At 40.9% G+C, this 15,718-nt stretch overlaps 2 protein-coding genes across 7 annotated transcripts in view; one reads left to right on the top strand and one right to left on the bottom strand.

Moving 5' to 3' along the window:
• LOC107217834 (amyloid beta A4 precursor protein-binding family B member 1-interacting protein) overlaps nt 1–15,718 on the top strand; it is a 79,774-nt gene that overhangs the window by 50,432 nt on the left and 13,624 nt on the right. For 3 of the 4 annotated variants that reach the window (XM_015655548.2, XM_015655773.2, XR_006904217.1), the window contains one exon: nt 12,393–12,492. In XM_015655548.2, the coding sequence (XP_015511034.1) occupies nt 12,393–12,492 (100 nt within the window). Of the gene's footprint in view, nt 1–10,095; nt 10,206–12,392; nt 12,493–15,718 lie in introns of those variants that run through there. The other variant, XM_015655703.2, reaches the window with a different exon arrangement.
• Nucleotides 8,983–11,876, bottom strand: LOC124294267. Of its 3 annotated transcripts, none has more exons than XR_006904218.1 (3): nt 11,640–11,876; nt 9,986–10,246; nt 8,983–9,630 (listed from the first exon to the last, which is right to left on the bottom strand). XR_006904218.1 is itself a non-coding variant. In XM_046739204.1 (3 exons), exons 1-3 carry the CDS (start codon nt 11,715–11,717, stop codon nt 8,984–8,986), a joined length of 561 nt encoding a protein of 186 aa, XP_046595160.1. In that variant the 5' UTR covers nt 11,718–11,876; the 3' UTR covers nt 8,983. The 3 variants fall into 3 exon arrangements, 1 of the variants encoding a protein (XP_046595160.1); XM_046739204.1 differs by lacking the exon at nt 9,986–10,246 and having other exon boundaries at nt 8,983–9,390; nt 9,553–9,628; XR_006904219.1 differs by lacking the exons at nt 8,983–9,630; nt 9,986–10,246 and adding an exon at nt 10,661–11,241.

Raw genomic sequence — 15,718 nt, 5'->3', positions numbered from 1 at the left:
CAGCGGCATTCTATTCGTGATACTTGCTTCCTGTGCTTGGACTTGTTCGAATTATAGCTCTTTGGCGAATAATGCGGTGTGTTGAGTCACCGCGATATTTTCGATGTATCTGCATACTGCTTGGCTTCAAATTATTAAATTGAGGACAGCCTCGTTCGGAAGAAACAAGTTTTTGCGGACAGGAACACAACCGGTTTAGAATATGCTGCTTGAGATTGCGCTTCTCGGTTTATTTTGGAGTAAGGTTCCGCTTTCGAATGATTCGGAAGTAGATTATATCATGTTGAAAAATTTCAAAAGATATATAATTGTTTTCATTTTTCTCAATTCAAACATCTTTTGCACCACTCAATATGGGAATATATAACGCCAGTCTAATTGTTGGGAGTCAACAAAAAGCCAATATCTTGAATTGTTTCAAAATTTTTGATTCATTATACCCAGGATAATGCCCTCCTCAAGTGAGATCATCTCTTGCGAATTGACAAAAGCAAAAAATCAACCAGGTCAAGAAAATCTGAGAAAATATTGTAATTAAGTAATGTTATCTCTACGAAAATTCTGACTTTTTTAATGCAGCATTTTACGGCTATTCCGTGCGTGATGGAAATGGAGATAGTGGCTGCATTTGGTGTGGAGGTTATTGCGTACCGAAAAATCTTCTTATTGTTAGACCAGACCCTTTCTTAACGTTATCGTTCGAAAGTTCTGCAGTCTTCTATTTTTGTAGGCATGCGTAAGGCTTAAAAATATTGGGGTGGTTATTTTTAGTTCACCATGACTTCGGTGATGCGTCTCGCTCACTTATCAGGCACACGAGGTACAGATTCCATTAGTACCGCTGTGTAGGAAAATAATTTAACTCGCAGTTTGAAAAACTGTAGATATAGAGGAAAGCATTGCAAACGCGAAAACATTTATTTTCCAGCATTGCCTACGGACCATTTGTAGTTCAATGTGATCGATTCCGTTCTTCGTAACAAATACGTAATTCTGTACACTTTCACTGCTTTATGTATAAAGCAGCAATGCAACCGAAATAAAGCACGGAGCTGCTGTTGGTGAGTTGCGTCACCCGCAGATGTCTGACAGCTGTTTCTTAAGCATGGTCAATTTTATTCGTGTTTCGGCGGCTTATCCATGCGTCTGGACGCCATTTTGATTGTCTTTGCTAATCCAGTCGATAGTGGTGCTCATTTATTTCACCATCAATTCGCAGGTCCCACTGATCTCTATATTAACATACTCTGTATGTTATTAACACAAAATCATTGGGTTCATTCTGAACTGTGGTTTTATATTCACTGCATTTATTCCCATCCAGAATTTGTCAGCTTCATGTTTGGTCAATTTATCATTAGATTCGACGAACTAATGAGGCGAGTCTGAATTGTTAAGTTTATACGAAATAAATCGAATGACAAATGAATTCAAAATATCAAATAGCATTCCTTTAATAGTACGTAGTTGAAGAAGTAAGTTATCAACGAATACGGCAGTGTTTCGTAATATGAATGATTTCGCCAGATCAACACCTAATCACACTCCCGGTAGATAGAGTCTAGCCAAAGAGATTCTTGTGGCCTAGAGTAGACCCTTGGCTAAGGAGCCTTGCGGCAGGAAGGGAAATTATGCGTGCCCACGTAGTGTAGTACCGTGATGCATGAGCTGTGAAAGATATCGAAATTCTTAAGCGAACCGGTCATTTTTTAACCTTCCCAACTTAAAGCTGAAATTTTTGAAACGGACGCTGGTTCACATTCTTGCTACGAAGCTGTTGACCTGTTGGTGGATTTCACCATGCCGTACCACCTCGACGAAGGATTTGCCACGAAAATTGCACAACACTTTCACAGTACATGTTCCAAAACTGCCGGGAAGCTTGAAACGGTAATGGGCTTAGTGTGGTTTAAGGTTTGGAAAGAGGCGAGGAAAGGAGTCCACCATCCGACTAAAATTTGACTCTATTACACAGTCAAAAAACGGACTGACAAAACATGAAGACATGCATAAAATCATAGTGGAGGCAAGTAAGTGGTGAACCAGAAATATTCTGGAGTTGTGACTGAACGCCACCGAGCAGAGAACTCTTTGTTAATTTTGAAAAATTGAAAATTGTTAATTGAGCGTCTAGCGTTTGTACGCTCGCACGTATTCTTGTGTTACAGTTGCGCACTTCGCGCCGATCCTCGTCTTTACGCAACGCGAGTAAAGGACCATTCATGCTCCGTACGGGGATGTGTTTTTAATTTTTCAAGGCGTGGTTCTTCTATGGATGGTTGCTGCTCTTTGTGGGTCGAGTTGCATTCTGAATACAAAACCTTCCCATTTGTATAACTCGTTGTTGCAGGATGCCTGCTGCAGACGAGTTGTGCGTTAACCCGTGCCCACGCCTTCTCCACCCTCTTCCTCAGCTTCGGTTTCTACCGCGGTGAAAAAAACGCAGGCATGAGTTGCCGCCGACCCCTCGATTTTACTTTTGGCTCTTTTCCGCTGTACTACTCAGACATTGTCACGTTTCCCTTTGTCGCGTTCTCGAGGTATATTCATGACATTAATTGCGCGTACAGATTTAGGGTTTACTAAAACCCATTTGATAGAATTAAAGCTTCCAGCTACTGGAAATACATACTTTTGGACAGCCATACACGCTCAGGTGTAAAAAAAAAAGAAACAGTTTTTGACAACGTGCTGCACCTTGATACCTTCGTCAGACCGTAAAAAAATATCTGTACGTCAATATCGGCGAAAGTCACCTATAAAGAACTGCTGTCATGTGAAGTCTTCCCAATGGCACCCCTAGCGACGGAATGAAGCATGGTGAATTCCTGTTACTGTAACTTTGTCTACCCAAGTAATGGATCATTAAGCAACCAGACACTTTTTGTGATAATTTATGTCAATGTAATTTTCTACCCAATTACAGACGCGGTAAAAAGTTTGCAAAGGGGTTCATGCAGATATTAATGTCCATCATCAATTACATACAAAAATTGTAAATAAAAAGTGAAGATTGACATGAGTATTTATACTACAAATCGTATGATACATAAAGTTCTTCAGGCAAGATACCAAGAGTATTATTCTGACCGTTGGTTTTAGAGACCCTCAGTTGGCTTAGACTCCAAGACACCTTTCTCATGCTTTTGAGTATTACTTGAGGGCAAGAGCAGGTAGTTTCCGAAGCCCGCCTAGCCGAGGGTCTAATCGGAGCCGGTCAGGCCACCCGCACTTTCGTTAACAAGGCTTTGTTGCATGGCCCACGGCGGCCATTTTGGTACGTGGCTATATGTTTGACGACTCACTCGACGTTATTTAGTTAACCTTTTTATTACACGATTCCTCGGGGTGACCGCGGAGGTCCTATACCTACTCCTTTTTTCACGAAGAATAGCATTTACATGAGTCCAGAATCCGTTGAACCAGGTTGATAAAAATTCGTGAACGTTGTAAAGATAATGAATATTCTTATTTGCCACTCTTGAGTGACTATTGATATCAGCACATGTAGCAGCATTTGTTCCACTAACGATATAGCAGACTTTACAACAAAGTCAAAAGCAGGTGAACACATATTCTTCTCACATTTTATTTGCATCCATTATTTGAATTCTGGAATATCGACTCTCACTCCTTGCCGCGATCGCTGATTCAGATTCAGCCTTGCGATATGAAGTAAAGCGAATGGGCGAGGCAAAAGATATCGGGAATCAGCAAAAAGGTATATCAGTGCAGATGAGGTCAAGTCATATCAACTATTCCTTCTCTGACCGATCCGGCATCTTTCCTCACAAGAATAAAGACCCATTTATCCTTATAATATTTTGATGTTACCGGACCAACCGGGATCGGACGGATTCCAGTATCACTATAGCTTCATATCCAAACCGTGCGAGGCTGGTATTTCAGAAATAACACCGGATGTCCGTTTGTTCCCTTACTAATATGTTTCATCGGCTGCGTACGTATTTGCAAAACTAAACTCGGATCTACAATGTTATAACACATGGATCAATAAAAAAATATTGATCATCGTTTTAAGCTTCTATTTTCTTTCATTGACTGCTCTAACCGGCCCAAACAAGACTCTGTAAACAAAACTATCCTGGGCGAATGGCTACGTCCCATTGCATCAGCAGCGTTCGTATTCGGGCCGGTGTTCGAATATTCGTAAGGCGATGAATAATAGTAGATAAATGATCTTGGCGCGACGTTAGCTGCTGGCGCCTGTCTCCGGTCTGAATGGTCGACCACGTACTTGAATCACGTTGCCAAAAATACCTCCAGTGCCGACAGTGTAATGCACCGGAGGGACGAGCGAGAGAACCTGGGTAAATATAGCCATGCGAGCATGTGCTAGCTGTCCATGGATAGGTATTTGTGTGAGATTTTCGTTATTCGTTTAGGCATGGACGTATGGATGTGTACAGGGGTGTCATTGATATTGCCTTTGGCCTTCGATTGAACGTGAAACTTTCCCAAAAGCCGTGGGATGTTCGGAGAATTCTCGGAGTACACATCATAGGTAAAACCGCTACCTCGTATAAGCACTTATAAGAATAGAAAACTGTGCCTAGTGACTACAGATAGATGAAGATAAATATACCAACGGGATATTTATCTCCAGGCCAAGAAGTGAGTCGTCGTGACTCTTCACGATGTCAATTCGTACGCAATGCTAGCTAACGCGTGTCGATGCTTTCACCAATGTACCCCGAGAATCTGGTAACAAAAGGATTAAGCACCATTAATCAAGAAATTTCTGAAGGTGATTTCAAAATTGCATTACTTTCTCGAAAGGAAAGTTTGTTCTTAATTTTCAATGTCGTAAAACTAATTAATAATTGTAAGTTCGTGAGAGAAATGGTACGAATACCATGGATTATGTGATTGACAAGTATTGCTACACTCTCTACCACTAGGGCGGAAAATTATCAAAAAGATAATACAAAAATCAGGAGTGATTATGTTGACAAGTATACACTGCACATTCGACAGGTAAGTATCTTTGTGTACGCCACAGTGCACGGCTCTGATTGAGATGCAAGAGGCAGTGAATGGCAAAAGATTAGGATCCAGTGTTTGAAGGGAAAATGCGTGTGTGGTTAGATCAACGACCGGAAGTAGCGCGCAGCTGGACACAGAGAAATTATTAATATTCACGGCGCAGTAGAAAACGGAAACGATACGGAAGTTCGGCGTTTTGAAAAAGTAACTTCTTTTTCTTACGTAACGATTATATGTTCAAAGAATCTGCCTAATTTTTTTACAGATTCTTTTGAACGAATGTAATTAATGTGCGGTTGAAATCTATTTAAAATACTCCAGAGTAAGGCCGGTTCACCGAAGTGGGCATCACGTTTTTCTTCAACAAACTGTTTAGCTCCCTTCTCCAGGTATGAACACACGCCCAGATGTACGCGGCAGCAGAAAAACAACCCATTACTTACCTTGCATTCCTTGAGCCGATATGTAATCACCTACACTATACCCATATTATATAATAACGTGAATTTGTTTCGGTAGCTTGTTGTTAAGTATTGATTCACCAAAAGAACGTGGTCACCTGCAAGAGATTTTTACAGTTGGTAAGTCAATCACAGTCGAGAAATCGGGTGAAATTCGTGAGGGGAAGTTCTCAAATCTTCATTAAATTGAATGCATATGTTATGATGTGCAGATGTCATATTGGAAATGGATGGCTCTTGGAAATCGTTTAACCATTAAATTCATATTAATTTACATAAACTCATTTACTAATAACTTGAAACCGTCTTCTATCCTATGAGTCTAAGTCTCATAGAGGGTGTTATTGCCTATTTATTATTTAACGTTTTATTATTTTAGGCGGTACGATTTTGCTACTATGGATTCAAAATTGAAACAAGGGACACCTTGGCATCGGTAGAGATATAAGAATAAGGGATGCGGTCAATTCAAAACAGTTCTAAAGGCAATTCTGATATTCACTTCCCGCAAATCCGTTGGGTCAGTCGTATATATACCTTTACACATATCGAAAGGATCTGCACCTTCATACAACTCCTAGAACCGCGCGATCTGCTTTTAAAATAAGTGTTCTTGAAACTCTACGCTACGTTTTTCTACAGATATAATATATTCTATTGCAGCCGCAAGTAAATGAGAGTTTGGGGTATGTGAAAAATACTCAAGTAGCTACTTACTGAATTTTTCATAGTCATGAGAAAGTTGAGAGTAAAAGTGTTGTCTTTGCAACGGAATTGAAAAACTTCATTAAAACGAATAGAATTGTTGCTCTGAATCATATACAAATGCTCTAGATTCGAACGAATAATTGTAACGATGACCGACTAAGTATAGAAATCTACAACCTGAGGGTTCTGGAATTTTCACAGGATATTTTCGAAAATATCGCATTGCTCAGCCTCCACTGATTACGATGCCTAGTCACGTTCTGTCCATATGCAAATGTTTCCTTTGTTAATAAATTCGTGTTTATGGTAGATAAAATATGTGGAAGATCCACTCGTCTGATAACTCGCATATTTGACACAAATAAGTATTCAGTTTGCAGCAGATCGTAATATTTGAACAAACATTGTGCAATTTTCAAGGATCTACGTGATATAAAGTTGTAAACAAATAAGTGTAGGATTAATTAGTGATTAACAAAAATGTAAATTCGTTGTTTCTCTCAATAATCAGAAGAAATTATATACGGAATGCACGTGGCAATCAATAGCGGACTGGTATACGATTTTGCCGATTAAATCGTGTGATATTTCATTTTAAAGTGTAACATCATAGAAGTTTGGTCGTTGACCTACCGTTAATTAGCAACTCCAATCGCGTGTCGTAGTTCGATCAACGATCGGGAACCGAGTGAGGTTGAAAAGAGTCGAATCTACTCGTCACACTGAAATTATCCACCTGTGGGATTTCCAGTCATCTGATTTTTTACATTTTGATATTATTTTTTGTAATATCTTGGTTGTGACGTTCCAGGTGATAAAGACCAAGCCCTGCGAAGACAATTTTGAAAACGTGTACGGCGATACTGCGTGATAACCAAGTAAAGTCGACCAGGACAACGAGTAATCTGTGACGACGTCGAGACTCGATAAATGATTGAAAAATTATAAATCACGATAGAATCGCGCAAACACAAGCAAGTCTCAAGAAGTGAACGGCCATTGTACCCATGCACGCTCGTTCCTCATGCGGAGAGGTTTGCAAGATACGCGTCAGGTATGCCGGCGGCGAAGCAAGATACCCTGTCTTATCTCATTTCGAGTTCCTTCGCGGAACCCGTTCTAGATCGTGGTATATGGTATTGGAATTCGTTGAACGCAAAGAATTAGCGGCTAATGAAGAGCCAACAATCAAACATCATTCGTTGACGAGTAGTGCGTGCATATGGTAATGAAACGTACTTTTGCAGTTTTGGGATGACGTGTACCATTTGACAGACGTTCGCCAATAACGACATGAAAGTTTGTAGCTACTTTACAGAAAAAGTGCCAAAGTACCGGACTACAAATGAAAGTGTGGGAGTGTGTGAAACACTATTTACTACTCCACTATCACATTACAGTAAACCCCAGAAATATTAGTGCCTGTCATGTGTTCTAAGAAATAATTAATCCATGCTCTCAGTCTAAGGTAGCATGGGAAATAAGAATGCACGAATGACCGCTGATGAAAACTGAAAACAAGTCACAGATATCAGACAAAAGCTAAAAACAATGTTTTTCACTGCTTCAGTCTGGTACAGTAATTAAGTATGTAGGTACCTGCTATAGTGGGATGACTCTTGAATGGCACACACTCCTCTGTGCACACAAATGGTTTCATCAATTTCTTCGGCAAACCTTATGCCACGCGATGCTTCGTAATATATCTACTTTTATTTTTTCGTTGATCATATACGTGCAATCTTCATCGTACAGATCTCGTAAAATCGTTCAGGTATCCTTGATAGCAGACTTGCCGTTTTTGACTATTACCCTTTCGCGAGACCTAGTATTAGCGACGCGTGCAGGATGACAAACAAGTGAGCTTGAGCTCACGCAGCTTCAATGGTTCCCTTTTTGCCCGGGATTCCGCATTCGATCGTGTCCCGTTTTCCCTGGATGTTTTACAACGAGTCCTTGTGAAGTACGTATAGAGACCTTCCTCCGGTACGCAGGCCTCAATCTTGACAAATAGTAGCTACATGTTATAGAATAGTGGTGAAAAGTGGAATGTGTATAACTACCAATTATGCATTCTAAATTCTTGTTTTTAGCGAAAATGCGAAACTCCAATTTGTAATTCAGTAACATGTTAATCGAGATAATCGATTCTCCATTGGTATGTTTTGTTTATTAATTTCAATTCCGGCTCATTAAAAACCGTTCGTGGATGCCTTTTCACCAACAATTAATCTCTCGGATGATGCGATATGGGGCGACTGTTTTTGTTACGCATAAAGTAGCCGAGGTGTCGGAATTAGTGTTTGAAGAAAGCCTTTGTCAGACTTGATGAATGGCGGAAAAAAGGGGGTACTTTACTTTCATCAACTTGAGCCAACACCGCGTGGCAATCTGGCAATTTTAGACAGCTAACCCCCCTTTCACCGAGTCATCTTCCGTCGTTACCCTCCCGTGATGGTAAAGTGAAATTTCATAACTTCCATGAAAATCGCTGTTGTGCTTCAGATTATGCAAATTCTGACGATTAACAATTTTACAGAAGGTCTATGTATAATAAGGTAAAACAAACAATGGACGTTTGCGTTCATACACGTCTGTGAATTATGGCTCGTCTCAGAGTTAGATATAAAAGGAAATGTGATTCAAGAACTAAAATTGCGCGTTGTGTCAAGGGATCATGCGACTATCACGATTCGTTGCAAACATTCGCATATTCTTACATTGCGAGAAAAACGTAAATATTGAGAAAAAAAAAATGACAATTTCGGAAACATGTCCAAAACATCTCAAAATTGTCTGAAAAGTGTTTATTTACTCAGATAAAGGTATTTTGAGTTGATACTTTCATTTCGAAGTGAACAGGTTAACCTACTGAAAATGTTACGAGAGTCTGGATTTTCGACGCCCGTAACTTTAGCAAGGGTTGACCTGGTTGACGATGATAATCCTTCGCTTCCTACAGCAAGAACGTCCGGGCATCGGCGTATAGCACGCGGACGAGAGTTCCCGTTCTCATCCTCCAGGAGCAAAGGGAATCGATAGCGGCACATGCGCTCTGTCCGCTTCGGACCGGCGGGGTAGAGTACCTTGATGTGTGCATAGGCGGGTGCGTTTGCGTTTGCGTGTGCTGGCTCCACGCTGCATCCTCGATTCTCGCCTAAGCTAGTCTCGTCGCCTCCGACAGTCGAGTAAGTCGTCCCTACCGGAAGTCCGTCTTGTGCGCGGAGTCGGACCGGTATATAAGGGATAAGGGAAAGCCAGTTAATTTCGAGGCAAAGCCGTGCCCTGCAGGTCTCGGTTTGGTCCAGCTACTTCGACAGTGGCGGGTGCGAGTCCGAAATACATCAACTGAACCATGAACAGTAATATGACATACCGGGGTTGGCAGTGTTGTCCAGAGATATTTCGGTGCTTGTAAAAATAATTGCCTTCCGTTGAGCTGAGAAGGCCTCCTCTTGAAAATTTATAACAATTAGTAATATCATTACTGTGTTTTACGTACCTGTTTTAGACAACAGGTTACGATTGTTTTTCGAATAAAATTTTCCTCACTTGGTAGCATAGATGGTATAATTAATTATGATGGTTAATTTTCGCATCATTTAAAAACTTGAGTTTCCTTTGGCTCTGTTTTTTTTTTTTTTTTTTTTTTTTTATCATGGGATCGCTTCCATTTTTAGTCCAAGGTCAATTACGTTCAAAATTTTATAAACTGTTGTCAATTTTCATTATTGACCATCGACGACACAATCAGAAAGTATTAGACAAATTGTAATATAAAATTAGATAAGCTAACATGCATTACCTACGTTTGGCTTAAATACCGTGTCAGCAGTACACGCTTCTGTTAATTCGGTTGTGAGATGGCAGCTCTCGTCGAGAATCAAAGATCACCGAGAATAAGACGTTACGAGATGACTTGACAAGAAAGTTGTTGAAAAACCATTGATTTTTTCTACTTCCGGAGCCATTCAAACTCACCAAATGGATAAGTTGTTCCGTTGGAAAAGCCATAAGATCCACGAAAATGTGAGTATAATCCGTCAGATGGGTTGAGGAATATATCACGTCTAAGGGTGAAGATTTCCATTCGATTATGCATGTAAAAAAACATGTTCAACGAGCAGCAATTAGCAATTCATAAACTGAGGCGGTGAGGCCTAATCTGCCCTATCACTGAGTAGATATTAAGGTAAGGCAAAAGCTTCGTGAAGAATTGATGAGTCAGCGAATGAAACAATTGCGCTATCACCGGTCGTGCTTGTATAGAAATGTTACTGCATGCAATTTTGGATTGGATAAATTATTCGTTTGATCCTTCTCGTGAAGTTAAATTTCCATCGGTCGCAGTAGGCTTCGACAAAAATACCCCCCAAGATCCATCCGAATAAACATAAATCAAACTTCATCTACGAGGGACTGTCACCCTGACGCTGCGGCTAAGGAGGCATTTCTCAATCGATCTCGAGGAACGCAGAGTGGTCTTATTTCTCATTCAAAGTAACGAGCAATCGATGGAGGTTAGAGCATTTACATCATCCTTATTTTTATTTATTTTAAATGAGATAGTGTAACATCAACCATATCTTCTTCGTTGTCAACGTCCCTCAACTGAGAAATGCGTTACAGGATCAGTGGCCCTCACAAAGGATCTTGGCGTTTATTGTGCTTGTCTTCAGATCTAGCAAAATTCTGAATCATGATCTCTGCAGAAATTGGCGAGACGCTTTTGTAGTGATTATTGCGCTTAAGCTACCAATATCATGGATATAAGACTTGTCTACGTTAGTACCGAAACAAGTTGACTCATTGACTTGTGCCCCTGGGATTCAAGTATATCTGCTACAAAACACATGTTTGTAAACAATTAACAGTGTAATTCAGACTTTCACGTTTTTACAAGGAAACTTTTGGTAGTTGTTTCTTTCCGGTAATTAACTCAAACCTTTTTCGAATTAAAACTAAAATGAAGTTGGAATCCTTCATCAGAGAACATTCTGGAGTCCCTTGAGTTATAAATCTTTCGCGTGTTATACTCTGCTAAGAAAACGAGCACGGGAAAAAGCTGAAATGAGAATAGAAATTATTTTATGTGAAATTTGTAACTCTTCAAGTATTGTGTGTACCTTTTTCTATCAAACGCGGTACGAATTATCATCACACCAAAAGTGACCATTGATTGGTGAAAAAAAAAAACAGACTTCAAACAGTAAAAACGCAAATATCTACTCCGTACTCCACTCTTGATGATAGACTTCAGTTGTTGAGCTGCTTTTTGAATAATCGCTCTCACGCAACTGAGTATATTTACGTTTACCGTATTGTCGCCCAGCGCGACTTAGCGCAGGGTGCGCAAGTGTGCGCGACACTTGTGTGTACGAACGCACACAACGCACAGTTCATACAAATATACATAAGTATACATATACCATAGGTATACGGTAGAGGTATAGTTATGTGTACCTTCGAGAAACGTTGCTCCATAAAGAGAACAAGGAGACCGACGCGACCGCATCGTTGTGTCGTCGTCGTCGTCGTCATGGCGAACGAGGAGGTAGATGGCGAAGGGCGAGGAGCGAAGAATGAAGTTGAACGTTGAACGGTGAACGGTGAACGGTGAACACAACACTGAACACTGCCCGATTAACTGCTCGGCTTTGCGCTCCGGTGCCTCCTCCGTGTGCGAGTGAACGCGTCGTGTCTGAGGGCGTCCGAGCGCATCTATGATGATCCTCGTGTTTCATGTATACTGGTATGGTATGAGCGCACGCTCGTGTTATCCATGGCTGGTAACTTCGGAAACGCGGAAGCTCGTCTTCGGAGAAGAGAATTGGAGTCTGCCGATATCATGGCAACCAATGCTGTAGCAGCTTAGCACGCAGAAACGGATATCAGCAATAGTTTTACCTTCTCTTTTAACCTGTGTTCCTTCCTTTCATTTATTTTTCGCACTTACCATTTTCTTCCGTTAAGTAATGATTTGAAAAAATTGGCTGACACAGGGTGCATCTTGTTAGAAGGAACTGCAAATGCGTCGGATTCATAAATGATACTTCCATCTAATACGCATACTCACCACATACGTCTACATTTTTATGGAATGCCGTGGGTCATCTGCAGCGCATTGGAAATTTAAGCTTTCTTCGGTGAATGAAATATCTCGGAAATCTTCTGCTTTTTGTTCCTTATTTCAAATTTTTCTGCTCTCTGTTTCAGGGCCTCGAGAACGTCAGCTCGGCAACGCTAAGACCATTCAACTCGGACATCAACACTCCGAGAATCGATAGCTACAGATTTTCCATGGCCAATCTGGAAGGTGAGCTTACAAAAAGTACTAAAGGCTTGTGAATTGTCCAATTCTGGCAGTTGATAATGGGTCGATTTCCGTTCCGGAAAGGGGAGACATTTTTCAATGTTATCGTCGTAGTAACCGGTTTCCGTTACACGGTAAAGATGGATAATACGTACGCATAGATGAACAAAAAATTTGCAGGAAAGATGAAAAACTCTCCCAACGCACTCTGGACGTGGACATATCGACGCCATCAAACTTTCCCCGTCTTCTTGTAATCCCATGGCAAAAGATGTATAAATCCTTGATGTTCTCGCTATGAATTCTTATACTCTGCTTCGTTTGTTAGTTTTTCTTTCCTCTTCTGTGTCCACGGAAATTGACTGCAAGGCGGGCTGAAAGGAGTTTGCGACTTTTTGCACGTACAAAGGTAGTCAGGGTATCATTTCCTCGGCAAAGTGCACAAAGTCTATGGGAGCTTTGAAATGATTGCTTTATCATTCATATTACGTCTTGATTATCCCCATGCATTTAAATTTAACCGTTTACCACTGACGACTAAATATCGGCAATCGTGCTTACCTGAATCTAAACCAAATCAGATCCTCCGTCAAATTTTCAGGAGCGGGATTATACTTATTCAAGTGATCTCGACACAGCGCAGTTTTGATCGTTGTCAAAAATTGCTAAGTCGATTATTCAGAATTAAAAATGGCTTGTAGTCAGGTCTAATATTTTACCTCCAGCCTATACCCGGCGACTCGCGGGCTTCTTTGCAACCTTTTGATATCTGAAAAGGGTCCCAAACACTTTGCGATCAGTGCAGTAATTCTGCTGTGTGTAGCACTGGACGAGCGCCAAACTTTAGTCCTTCTCGTCGCGATTTCGCTGTGCACTTTAAAGGATCGTCGCGGCGTTGGGCGGTCGGGGGATGCGACGGGACGCGACGTTGGAAATTCTTTACTTTCCATTCCGCAATGGATAAAAATATATTTTTCGGCTCTGCTGGCAGCTGCAGGGATATTGCTGCAGTGATTCCTGCAGCCACGTGTCGCCGTTGTATGTGTATGTACCATCTTTGCAACAACTAGTCGATGCGGGGGATAAAACTCCATGTTACTTTCACAAGTATGGCTGACTATTAAAGTGTACCAGATTTAACACACCGTGCAAATTTATTGATATTCAACCATGTACAGTGTATTGAACATGTCCAGAAATACGCTCTCCGACTTCTTTATTCGACAGCAAAATTCGCGGTTGGTTGAGTACAAAAAATTGCGGCATTTCTATTAGTTGTGATCAGTACATTGTTGCACAGCAGATTACGTAGGTGTAATTTTCGGATTTACTATTCTATAGGTTTTGTCGATCTGCCCGAATAGCTGCAAGATGTTTGTATATATTGATTACTTATAGACGTATTATCGTTTCGGATTTTTACCATTTTCGTTTAAAATTGAACTTGAACGTAAATTCTTGTATTCCCAAACCACAATGGTATGTACGTTTATGAATAAAATCACATTTTTTTTGTTCGTTTTTTCATCAATAATTCCACCGCAAAAGATGGAACCCCCCAGGCTAGGCAACTAACGCTATATATTTAGGTCAACGAAAACCACGACCAAGATATTGGTACTAAATTGGATAACGTCTTTGTTTACTCAATCTTGCAAAAGTTCTCTTCTCCCCCGCCCAGAAAAATTTTTTAGCTGTTGAATGCCTCTTCTCATTCCGCAGCACCCCAAAGAAACGACCTAATTATTCTTGAGAAAATACTTTTCATTTCAGAGGGGGATGAACGGTGAGAACATTCCACCCGGCTTAACTGTTCCCCGAGGAAGTTTCGTTCTAACAATTTCAGCCCCATTTTTCATTCGTATAAGTTTCAAGAACGGTGACCTGGTTTCATTACAGGCAATGCAGGGACTTGCTAAACCAGCAACCAGCTATCTTTACCCGTACCGATTGCGAACGACAGAAGTTGCGATTACCGCCGCGTCCGGGCTGTTTAAGTGTGGCTTAAGGTTACACGAGCGCTTAACGGGCTCTGTCGCCGCGGGCGCTACTTCATCGTAATTACTAAATTCTCTTCTCCGTAATGGTTTATTACTAACCGCCTGTGCAACTGTCACAGGTCCTGACTCGAGTCTCTTTCATATTATCACTTTGCTCAGTTTTTGTGTTCCGACACATGCAGCCTCGTGGGCGCCTATATCGGTATTAGGTAACTATTATACGGACAGCGAAAGTACGGCCGTGGTTGCGTGCGTGGATACTTGTGAACGCTTACTTCTGATGCATACGCACGACGTATATTTGTAATTATAATACCTTTGCGAATAACCGTTATCCGTAAATACGCGCGTTTTCTTTCAAATCAGGATTACGGTGCAACTTTGTAGTCGATACCGACAGTAGAGATTAGTTTGTACCTACGTCGCATAATATCTCGTTAACTTGAACAAGTAGCTACGATCCATACACAAAACCAAATAATAACTATAATTACACTGATATTGCTTGGATGTAACGGCCCGTCTACCGCTTGTGGATACACGGTGAATTAGTCTTTCGCATCTGTGACCAAAATATCCGTGTCAGAATGTCGGATGAAAAAGAATATACTAACACAAATTCTGCGAGTTCAAGTTTTATCTATGTTTGTATTGGATGACATAGTTTTACTGAAAATTTTTCTAGGCCAATTTCGTTAAAACTGTGCTAGAAATGTTGCTGAATGCTGTAACAGGATATTGGATAGCGTTCACCTCATCCGATACGCTCGTCCCGAAGCGCCGACACCGGGAGTGCTTTCCAAATTGTAGAATTTATTTACTCTCTAGTAAGAAATTTTTTCCCCAGCGAAAAGAATGTGCACTGCAGACGAGGATTTACGGAAATAAAGGCTGGTGGCTATACGGAGTATAAACACTCGGAAAGGAGATCCTCCCTATTGTGCGAAGGCATTACTTCTTGTTATGAGTCGCTACAGTATTCCGCAGGACGGTGTTGCTTTACGATTTGAACTGAAAAATCATCGAGTGAATCTCAATGCCGCGATTGAAGTGCGGGCCATACATTTTAAGTAAACGCGTAACATAAAGTGAGAAAAACGAATGTCTGAATAAGGATTGAAACAACATAGCGACAGGAATTACGAATGTATCGATGCTGCACTTGCGATGACATTTTACCAAAGTTGCAAGTATAGGGATGTGACCATAAAAACGCGCAATTAAATCAG

This window comes from Neodiprion lecontei, chromosome 4, assembly GCF_021901455.1.
Source record: "Neodiprion lecontei isolate iyNeoLeco1 chromosome 4, iyNeoLeco1.1, whole genome shotgun sequence".
Lineage (NCBI taxonomy): Eukaryota > Metazoa > Arthropoda > Insecta > Hymenoptera > Diprionidae > Neodiprion > Neodiprion lecontei.
Note: the sequence above shows the minus strand (reverse complement) of the source record. Positions and strands in the feature narration are given on the sequence as shown.

Bases quoted from the DNA above. Each gene is read 5' to 3' on its own strand.
- LOC124294267 (XM_046739204.1), bottom strand. From the start codon at position 11,717: ATGACGACGACGACGACGACACAACGATGCGGTCGCGTCGGTCTCCTT. The intron at 9,629-11,639 runs GTACACATAACT...AATTTTCAAGAG, and splicing joins TGGAGCAACGTTTCTCGAAG to GAGGCCTTCTCAGCTCAACG. The intron at 9,391-9,552 runs GTATGTCATATT...TCCGCGCACAAG, and splicing joins GGACAACACTGCCAACCCCG to ACGGACTTCCGGTAGGGACG.